Source organism: Bombina bombina, chromosome 3 (genome assembly GCF_027579735.1).
Source record: "Bombina bombina isolate aBomBom1 chromosome 3, aBomBom1.pri, whole genome shotgun sequence".
NCBI lineage: Eukaryota > Metazoa > Chordata > Amphibia > Anura > Bombinatoridae > Bombina > Bombina bombina.
The window spans coordinates 237,434,564-237,445,430 of NC_069501.1; the positions used below are offsets into that span (position 1 = coordinate 237,434,564).

Here is a 10,867-nt window from a genome sequence, read left to right on the forward strand (position 1 = left end):
GAGTAAGGTTAGGATCGCTAGGATATTGTCTTTTCTACAAGAAGGTTTAGAAAAGGGTTTATCAGCTAGTTCATTAAAGGGACAGATTTCAGCTCTGTCCATCTTGTTACACAGACGTCTGTCAGAAAATCCAGACGTCCAGTCCTTTTGTCAGGCTTTAGCTAGGATCAAGCCTGTGTTTAAAGCTGTTGCTCCACCATGGAGTTTAAACTTAGTTCTTAACGTTTTACAGGGTGTTCCGTTTGAACCCCTTCATTCCATTGATATAAAAATGTTATCTTGGAAAGTTCTGTTTTTAATGGCTATTTCCTCGGCTCGAAGAGTCTCTGAGTTATCAGCCTTACATTGTGATTCCCCTTATCTGATTTTTCACTCAGACAAGGTAGTTCTGCGTACTAAACCTGGGTTCTTACCTAAGGTAGTCACTAACAGGAACATCAATCAAGAGATTGTTGTCCCATCCTTGTGTCCAAATCCTTCTTCAAAGAAGGAACGTCTTTTACACAATCTGGATGTAGTTCGTGCCCTCAAGTTCTACTTGCAGGCAACTAAAGATTTTCGCCAAACTTCTTCCTTGTTTGTCGTTTACTCTGGACAGAGGAGAGGTCAAAAAGCTTCTGCTACCTCTCTCTCTTTTTGGCTTCGTAGCATAATACGTTTAGCCTATGAGACTGCTGGACAGCAGCCTCCTGAAAGAATTACAGCTCACTCCACTAGAGCTGTGGCTTCCACTTGGGCCTTTAAGAATGAGGCCTCTGTTGAACAGATTTGCAAGGCTGCAACTTGGTCTTCGCTTCATACTTTTTCCAAATTTTACAAATTTGACACTTTTGCTTCTTCGGAGGCTATTTTTGGGAGAAAGGTTCTTCAGGCAGTGGTTCCTTCTGTATAATGAGCCTGCCTATCCCTCCCGTCATCCGTGTACTTTTGCTTTGGTATTGGTATCCCAGAAGTAATGATGACCCGTGGACTGATCACACATAACAGAAGAAAACATAATTTATGCTTACCTGATAAATTCCTTTCTTCTGTTGTGTGATCAGTCCACGGCCCGCCCTGTTTTAAGGCAGGTAAATATCTTTTAAATTATACTCCAGTCACCACTTCACCCTTGGTTACTCCTTTCTCGTTGTTTCTTGGTCGAATGACTGGGACTGACGTAGAGGGGAGGAGCTATATGCAGCTCTGCTGGGTGAATCCTCTTGCATTTCCTGTTGGGGAGGAGTTATATCCCAGAAGTAATGATGACCCGTGGACTGATCACACAACAGAAGAAAGGAATTTATCAGGTAAGCATAAATTATGTTTTTGTACGATCCAACTTACTTTTCAATAATATCGTAAAAAAAAATACTGTTTTACTCAATTTTGATTAACTGTGGGGAAAAAAAAGAAAAATTAAGTTATGGAATCCCTCTGCTGCAGAATAACATGTAGAATAGCTAGACTTCAGATGAGCCTTTTCTAATGTATAATAAATACTCGCTTAAATGCCTACAAGAATGCAGTGTTTTGTTAGATTAATCAAAGCTATAACAGCAGCTTGGTATGTTGCAGTGACAGTATAACTAGTATAATGGAATTGTTATATCAGTGACGCAGTGTTTTTCGCAGTCAATGTAGCGAATTGGTGAGTAACATTTTTTGGAGACAGGTTGATTGAAACAGAGAGCAGCTGTCTTTATATAGCATCAGCTTGCTGGCTGTTTGCTCTGCAGATTGGAACAATGGAAATATTGCTCTTGTTACAGAAAGTAAATCTTTCAGGTAATACAGACACTAAATCTCTCACAGGTGACATGCACAGTAAATCTTTGTGCTCTCTGGTGACTGCTCATAAAACTTTTCCCTTTTTCTTTTTTTTTTGTTCTTTTTTTTTTAAACCAGGATGATGTAGTGATTGAAGAGTTTTCAGAAGGTTCTGAGCCAGAAGGCAGCGGGACAGAGCATGATATCCGGGAGCTTCGTGCCAAGAAGCAAACTCTGGCGAGAAAGCTGAAGGAGCAGAAACGTCGCCAAGATAAAATTCAGGTAAAGCCGTGCTCTACAACCTATACAGACATTATAATGGAAGGAACTTTTTTTTTACTTATGTAGTTCATTTAGTGGGTAAAATTATTAACTTCTTAGCTCTTTCATTATCCATTCAATGGGTAGAAATCACTGAAATTGTTTCACAACTTTGTAATGGGAATTGTATGCTATGCTGAGCCCTGATTGCTTCCAGAAACATCACAAGCGTTTTAATGGTCAACTGCATAAATGTATCAAATGTAAAAAAAAAATCTGGTTAGATGTTGCTTCTACCTATAAGTCTGTAAGTCACATTTGTTTTACTTAGAAATATAACAATGTGTAGAAAATGTATGATTACCGCGCGCATCTATTACCCTTTACTTGCTTAAGTGATTTATTCAATATCTATTCTTAAAGCTTTCAAAATAATGATGGTTTTGTGCATTGTTGTAATAAAGCAATGCTCAGTCATATTGACTATAAATCTATGATGATTTCAACAGTTAATGAAGATGCGGCTCTAGTATTAGAGATATCTTCAAAGTTTTATTAAGCAACAAATAGTTTGCCCCCAGGGTGGCCCAGAAGTAATCTATCATGTTCCTTAGGCGAGTGTCTAAGTTAAACTAAAGGGAAAACAATATTTGTTCTTCATCTTCCTGCCCCCTCCACTCCTAGTGCCCAGGGCCCTTCACTTCCATAATTCTTCATTTTGTTGCCTTGAATCCCTGCCAGACACATCTGTCTCACCATATGCATGAACCCTGCAGTCTCTGCTGAACGGCTTGTAATACAGCTCCGGTGAAAGCCCTCCTGGGACACCACACACATGTGTACCCTCCAGTCATTGGCTGTCTGCCCAGAGCCAGTGCGGACACTCACCTTTCATACACCTAATTGTAGTCTGGTGGAATGGGGAGTTGCAGATGATGAGAGAATACAACTCTAACACCTGCCTCTTTCATGCAATGACTCTGGTAACTGGCCAGTTAACATGTTAGCTTTGAGAAACTAGGCCCACCTAATCTCCTCTGTTTGTGACCATTGCCACATTCATTATTTGCTTCCTATAGCTGTATCTTAGTGACAAATGCATGATTCCCAAGGCTGCTATTATCTGATGTTACACCATATTGCTTACGTCTGGGCTGCCAAAGAGAGCTACAGTACAGTGCCACCCTCTTTAGCAGCTATTGTGTTAATAACATAAGCACTCTCTTCTTTAGTGCTTTGCAAGAGTAAAGGTTTTTAGAGGCAGTGATGAAGAGCTACCCTTTTTACAGAGCAGTAAAAGCTGTAGCACAGGATATTGTATCCCTATGAACCTGTGTAGTAGGAAGTTCTGCACTAATAATAACACAATACCCTGTAGGAGGACAAATGCCACAGACTTCCCGACTGCCCTGTTGCCCTTCGCCTGTACTGCTTCCCTTTACCACCCGCCGTCCAAGCTCTGTTCTCAGTGCTCCTCCTCACTATCCCTGGCTCCCTGCTCTTGGCTGGGGATGATGTGACCTTGCTGACGGTCTGTGCATCCTGCAGAGGGGACGTGCAGACAGTCACAGCCTAAGAAAAGAAGCCCCAGAACGCTGAGAGCAACTGCAGTGGCACACCCCTAATCTTTGTTAGATTCTGATTATTAACCACCATCAGATATATTTGTGCAAAATGAAGTAAAAATGTGACCTTAAATGATTTTATTTAATTTGCCTGTTTTTTTGGTGTTTTTTTTAATAGCATGTTTGTTTAACATGGTCCAAGAACTTACATAGCATACAAAGGTTCACACTTTTATTATTATTATTTAAGGCTGTCCTAGATGGAAAGACAAGACTTCTAGAACTGGAAATATGCCCTTTATTCCTTGTGCCTGACACCAATGGCTTTATCAACCACCTGCCTGGGCTTGAACTACTGCTTTCCTGTCAGATCTATATTTTGGTCATCCCTCTGATAGGTAAGTTTCAAGGGCATTATACACACAGTTTGTGAATCAGCACTAATGTTTTGCAACTATCAGATACCAAATGGTTACTGAGCTGTTAGCTTAGAAATATACAAGTTACCATTTGTGCAACTATAGGCTGCGTAAGCAGGGGTTAACTGTAGTATGTTGTAAACATTTAAATGATTGCTGATTATCTGTTTCCTGCATCAATGTTGTAATCAAAAATGCTTAAATAAAGATCTTCTAAGCTTAATATTTTCACTCTTGTGCATTATAAAATGCTGTATGTTGGAAATATTTTGTGGGTATGTGTCCTGGGCCTCTGAAAGGTTCCTACCTTTGGCTGCCTGCTGGTCATTACAGCCTCAGCTTTGCTGGACTTTGGCTAATAATGAGATACTGTGCAGCTATCTGGCAGGGCTGGGTACAGAGTCACTCAGCTGACTGAACAGCTGCTGGAACACACGTCCCCGTCACGGCTTTTTCTCCTTATAAAGCCAGCAGTGCAATCTCAGACTGGTTCCAGTTATTGCTAAACACTCGCCCCTGGCACAGATATTGGTGTTACTGGGTGGTCTGGCTGACTTTGTGGATTTGGGAATTCTTTTCCCTGACCATAAGAAGGAGCCCTGTGGTGTATCTGGTGTATTTGGACTGATTTAGTGTAAAACGGAAAGACATTTCTTTTGTATGCAGGAATGATCGTCTATTACAAGTGACTTCCTGTTATAGAAATGACACTTGCTGACACCTTCCTTATTGTTTGTCTGCTAATAATATTGCTCCAGTCATTTACATGGAAATAGATAGACAGTTCTAGATATACACAGGAATCCAATTTGTAAACCATGGACACACTGATTTCCCTTAAAAAAAAATGGGTTTTGCTTTTAGGAACCTGTTTTTTTTTTTAATCCTCTTCTATTCAGAAAGTTTATAGTAAGAGGGATATATGGACCAGTATAGTCTACTGGTCATTCTTCATATATACAAATATGGGGCTTCTTTGAATTTGGGAGGCAGAGCATTTCTATGTAGGGTGTCACAAGCATTCACATTTTTCTCACTACTGTATTTTTACTTTTTCTGTCTCTCTTTAAAATTGCAGTTATCCATGAGTTGGATGGGCTTGCTAAAGGACAAGAGTGTGATCAGCGTAGCTCGGGTCATGCACGCACACTTCAGGACAAGGCACGGAAAGCAATCCAGTTCTTGGAGCAAGGATTTGAGGAGCGTGAACCCTTTTTGAGAGCTCTAACAAGCCGTGGGAATGAGCTGGATTCTATAGCCTTCCGCAGTGAAGACATTTCTGGGCAAAAGGTACAAGGCTTTTTTTACCTTTATATATCTAGGAATAGATGTTTTCAGCTTCTGTTTAAATGTGTAATTTATTTCACTTTTGTACCCACTGTGCTCAATTTGTAGTTTATTCTCAATGTGATTTAATACAAACCATTCTAGCACTAGCATGGAAATTACACGGTCCAAGTCCATTACTAATATATTAATCTCTTAGGGGAGCAACGATGATGTGATCCTTTCTTGCTGTCTACATTATTGCAAGGATAGTGCAAAAGATTTTATGCCTTCAAGGAAAAGTAAGCATTGTTCTTCTCTTCATATTTAACCTGTTTACCAGCATATTTTAAGCACATCTAGTCTTCTGCATATTACTTTTGTTTTTATTCCCTGTGATTCACCTTTTAGTCCTGTCCTCTTATGGCAGATTATAGTGACATCATTAGCTACCCTCGGCTATCTGTCACTGGATTAACCTGTCACAGCTGTCTCTATTGTTTACAAGGCAGATCCTGGCCAAGGACTGACAGCTGCTGGCCTCTGTTTTTTAACACAGACGATGGTTACCAGTGTCAGAAAGTGACAAGTTTCATCCCCTCCTACTCATAGACATCCTGCTGTCCCACGTTCCTCCTCTCTGCAAGAACTTGCTATAATGATGTTACATATTTCTTTCCTAGCCTTGCTATTTCTCTCATAATCAGCCGACACTGCTTTTTCTAACTTATCCTTTTCCTGTTTTTTTAACTCTCCATTTCTTTTCTATTTTTTTTCTTTTTAAGATGATCCCATTCGTCTGAGAAGGCAGGTTGTTCTTCTGACTGATGATCGCAACCTTAGAATAAAGGCTCTAACCCGACATGTGCCAGTGCGAGACATCCCTGCGTTCCTCAAGTGGGCCAAAGTCGGGTGAGACAACTAGAAATCAAAATGGATAAATCCTTGCATACAGCAAAAATGAGAGAAAATCCAGCGTGTACCTGAATGGGCAAGAGGTCGCTACAGTCAGTCCTGACACCTCTCCCATGCCAAACCACACACACACGCACTCCAGACACCAACCCGCCAGCTGCAAAGACTAAACCAAAATATCCCTTCAAGCACCCTCCATTATGAGCTTGCTGTGATGTCTTTAAGTGCAGAGGGTTGGGGGAGTAAGTAATGAATGGGTTTGTCAGTGTGAGTTTGGTCTGATTGAACAGGGATGAGCAGATTTTGCAAAATTACTATGCAGAACAGTAAGGTGTTGGCGGCTGTTTCAGAGTTTTCTGTTATTCTCCTGCATAGCTCCCTCCATTTATCTTTAGCCCATTAACTGCCAGTGATTCATTGTTTTCATTCTCTTGCAGGCCATACATCCATGTCATGTTCCTTGTTTCTCAGGCCTTTTTGGAGAGTTTATATTATGTTTGTTTCTTTATTGCTAGTTTGTTTTAGTCTTCATTTTTTAGTTTTCTAAGCTTTTATTTTATTGAGAGAGAGAAGAATGTTTGACATAAGGAGCAAGAAAGGAGTCCAGTACCAGCATTTGCCAGATTACTAGGACTTAAAGTAAGGTTTTCTTCTTACTGTGTGTTTGATAAGGGTAGCAGTGATCTTTTAGGGCTTCCATCATTCTCCTTTAAACACCAGGCTAATGCTTTTTTATGTTAGTTTACAGAGGGAGAATATATCTTTTGTCAGCTCCCTTAGCTTGAATATGTACTTTTTTATTTCTTTTTAGCAGCCAGTTTTTCCTCACCCTTTAAGTGCATAAAGATCTGTTTGTAGGTGTGGCTAAGGAGTAATGCAGGCATGAAGCAATGCCCAGCTTTTAAGAAACATAGATTGATTATTTTACTCTGTATGACCGACCTTTGGTGCAGTACACACTGGGCTGTGCAGATGTTCTCGGCAGGTTTCCCTGGCAGCGGATGAGCTCAGTGGTTTCTGTCATTTCTGTCCAAGAATTGACATCTGAAAATCTTAAGTCGTCTTTAGGTCCTGATGTCATTCTTTTCCTTAATACTTCATAAGATTAGTCTGTAGGGATGAAGGCAGAAAGCATCCAGGTGGGGCTGACTACATCCTTTCAGATTTCTTTATTTGCTCGTCATTTAACCCTTTTGCACTGCCAAAAGGTCCAGCAGCATATTGTTCTGCAGTTGAATGCTGGCCCCTTTTGGCAGCTATTGGGGTTGACCTCTTAGAACTAGACTTGCAGTCACAGAAAAAGTTTCAAGCTAGGAACTGGTGCATTGAGCATATTCCTCTATAATCACTCTTTATTCATTAGCATAAAATGAAAGAAACATCTGCCAGAGAAGGGGTGGTGGTAGCAGCCAATGTTATGTTCTCTAGGACCTACACAACCTTTGAGTCACCATCCAAGGTTATAGGTATTGTGTTAAAATGAACATTTGCAATAATACCTAAAAGGATGTTTTATTTTCAGTCTTTAATAGTACACAACTATTCTGTGTATTTGTTAATAATTTTAGTGTGCTTTTTTTTTTTTAATGAGGTAACTAAGGTTGTGTTGCCACAATATATTTGTGGTATTAATGCCATATGGTGAAGGTGGAGAAGACAACAATAGTTTCTAAGAGAGAAGCAAATCATCAGTAAGAAATGTTAATCAACCATTTCAGAGACAGACTAATTCTTGGAGATTTATTTAGAATATAATGTTTTATCTGAGAGTTTTCTTTTGCATGAAGTTTTTGAGTAATGTGTGTAGGTGATAGTGTAAGTAGTTGTATAACTCTGTGAAACACTCATATGTGTGTATTTCTGATTACCATCTTTATAACAGGTTGAATGACATACTTTACAGTATCTGTGTTCTGCCTGTTTCCACATAATCCCTAAATATTTTAATGTTTCTTTGTATTCTACATTTTGTCCCTGAGTAGTAATCCTTTTATCTAATTTTTAAGTTTTCAGTATATTAGAATATCTTTATTGTATCCATTTTACACCAAGATAAATATAATTTTAGTTATTGGTATATTCCTATGTTTCTCTACAATCTATGAAATTGACTGTCTTGGAATGTTTTGTCTCTAGAATTACAGCACACGTGTATGTTTACTGTGGATTATATTTACTCCTGTGTATGCTGTTTTCCATGAAATGTTTTTCCTTTGTTCTGAAACGTGTTCTCTTCTATTTTTTTTTATATATTATGTTGGATGTGAAAGTGAAAAAAACTCTTAATAAACTCTTATTTTTAAATATAGAAATGTTGGTTATATTTTGTTTGTACTTCACAATTTGTATTAATGTGTCAGACATCTATAGGAGTAAATGGGTTAAGACTCGAGTAAAGTGAAAGCATCCATAAATTACACCTTAGTTTCTTTTACAAGATATGACGAGTCCACGGATTTCATCTTACTTATGGGATATCGCCTCCTGGTCAGCAGGAGGAGGCAAAGAGCACCACAGCAGAACTGTATATATATAGCTCCTCCCTTCCCTCCCACTCCAGTCATCCTCTTTGCCTGTGTTAGTGATAGGAAGAGGTGTTAGTTTAGATTCTTCAATCAAGAGTTTATTATTTTTAAATGGTGCCAGTGTGTACTATTTTACTCAAGGGTAAAGCAATGGGATCTGTGCAGATTCAAATACGTTTTCTCTGTGACTCCCAGACTGTGTGCTGCCCTGCTGAATATGGTCTTAGCAGATTTTATCTAAGACCCACTTTGTTCCCACAGATTCCTGGAGGAGAAGAAGGACCTCTGGGACAAGTCAAGCTGTTACTCAGCATTGAGGTATGTGCAGTCTATTACTTTCTGTGACACCTAGTAACTCAGAAAAGACTGTCGTTTTTCTCTGTAAGCTGGCTCTTCTACCCTATGTCTGTGGCCTACTATACACGGTTCTGGAGGGCTGCTGTCATTATTTGGCCTATTCATTGGGACTGCATAATGTACATCTGGGGTGTTTTTAGTAAGGATAGACACTATTTAACCCTTTCACGTTTGGGCTGACGCTGGGGACTTTATTGGAGTATTACACTCCGGGGAATAGCACTGTTCTAGTATACTCCCGGCAGGGGTTTGTCACAGCAGACCGGGAGTTGTTGGTTTGAATGGGAGACTGGCTTATTTAAATGTTGGGCACTTTTGTTATGTGTAACATTTATCCCGGCGGCTCCATTTTGTTTTTTTCTTGCTCTGTACTGAGCCGCCCGGGAGTTTCGCTTGGGTACGCCCACAATGGGCGGGGCACTCATTCGCGTGCTGGGAGAAGCCGCGCAGTGTCTTCCTTGGAGTCGGACAGTATACTTGACACCGGCGGTTTAGACACTCTGCTGTTCGGGTTGTCGTTTGTCTCTGGATCATAGGGAGCAGGTAGGCGCCGCAGCAGAGCTGTGGCGAGGTGATTTTATTTTAAAGCGTCACAGCCCTTAACGCTCACTCAAGCGACGCCATGTTCTTCAACTGCGTCCACCTCATTCACTCTGCAGGATATGGCTGCAGTTATGTCATCCACTCTTACAGAAGTTTTATCTAAGTTGCCAGTTTTACAAAGCAAACGCAGTAGGACAGGGGCCCATGTGGTCCCTGCGACTTCTGATGCTTTAATGGCTATCTCCGATATACCTTCCCAGGGCTCTGAGTTGGGGGTTAGGGAGGCCCTGTCTGAGGGGGAACTGTCTGACTCAGGAAGTGCATTACCCCCGACAGATTTGGACGTCATGTCCTTCAGATTTAAACTTGAACACCTACACCTTTTGCTGCGAGAGATTTTGATGACTCTGGACGACTGTGACTCTATTGTGGTCCCACCAGAGAAATTGAGTAAGATGGACAAATACTTAGAAGTCCCTTCTTATTCCGATGTTTTACTGGTTCCTAAGAGAATTTCGGAAATTGTTACACGGAATGGGAAAGACAGGGTATCCCATTCTCCCCTTCCCCTGTTTTTAAGAAGATGTACCCTATAGCTGACACCGTTCAGGACGCTTGGCAAATGATCCCTAAGGTGGAGGGAGCTGTCTCTACCCTGGCTAAGTGTACGACTATCCCTATTGAGTACAGTTGTGCTTTCATAGACCCTATGGATAAAAAGTTGGAGGGTCTTCTAAAAAAGCTATATGTTCATCAAGGGTTTCTATTACAACCGACGACCTGCATTGTAACAGTCACAACTGCGGCTGCCTTTTGGTTTGACGCCCCAGAAGAGTCTCTGAAGACTGAGACTTCTTTAGAAGAAATAATGGATAGAATTAAGGCCCTTAAGCTGGCTATTTCTTATATTACGGATGCCGCCTTTCAGATCGCCAAATTGGCGGCTAAGAATTCAGGATTTTCCATTTTAGCGTGCAGAGCCTTATGGTTAAAATCTTGGTCTGTGGAAGTGTCCTCTAAATCAAAGCTTTTGGCTATTCCTTTCAAGGGAAAGACCCTATTCGGGCCTGATTTGAAAGAAATCATTTCTGATATTACGGAAGGGAAGGGCCATCTCCTCCCTCAAGGCAAAACATCTAAGCAAAGGGGACGACAGAGTAATTTTCGTTCCTTTCGTAAATTTCAAAGGAGTTCCCCCTTCCTCTGCCGCTAAACAGGAAGGGAACTTTTCTCAAGCCAAAGCCATCTGGAGACCCAACCAGGCTTG

The 10,867-nt window shown here is 40.6% G+C and overlaps 1 protein-coding gene across 3 annotated transcripts in view; it reads left to right on the plus strand.

The window, feature by feature from the left end:
* Positions 1-8,487, plus strand: part of SMG6 (SMG6 nonsense mediated mRNA decay factor) — a 759,224-nt gene extending 750,737 nt beyond the window's left edge. For all 3 annotated transcript variants that reach the window (XM_053706210.1, XM_053706211.1, XM_053706212.1), the window contains exons 15-19: positions 1,888-2,031; positions 3,826-3,973; positions 5,073-5,284; positions 5,481-5,562; positions 6,046-8,487. In XM_053706210.1, coding sequence (XP_053562185.1) covers positions 1,888-2,031; positions 3,826-3,973; positions 5,073-5,284; positions 5,481-5,562; positions 6,046-6,176 — 717 coding nt within the window. In that variant the 3' untranslated portion in view covers positions 6,177-8,487. The remainder of the gene's footprint in view (positions 1-1,887; positions 2,032-3,825; positions 3,974-5,072; positions 5,285-5,480; positions 5,563-6,045) is intronic.
* The last annotated feature ends 2,380 nt before the right edge of the window (positions 8,488-10,867 follow it).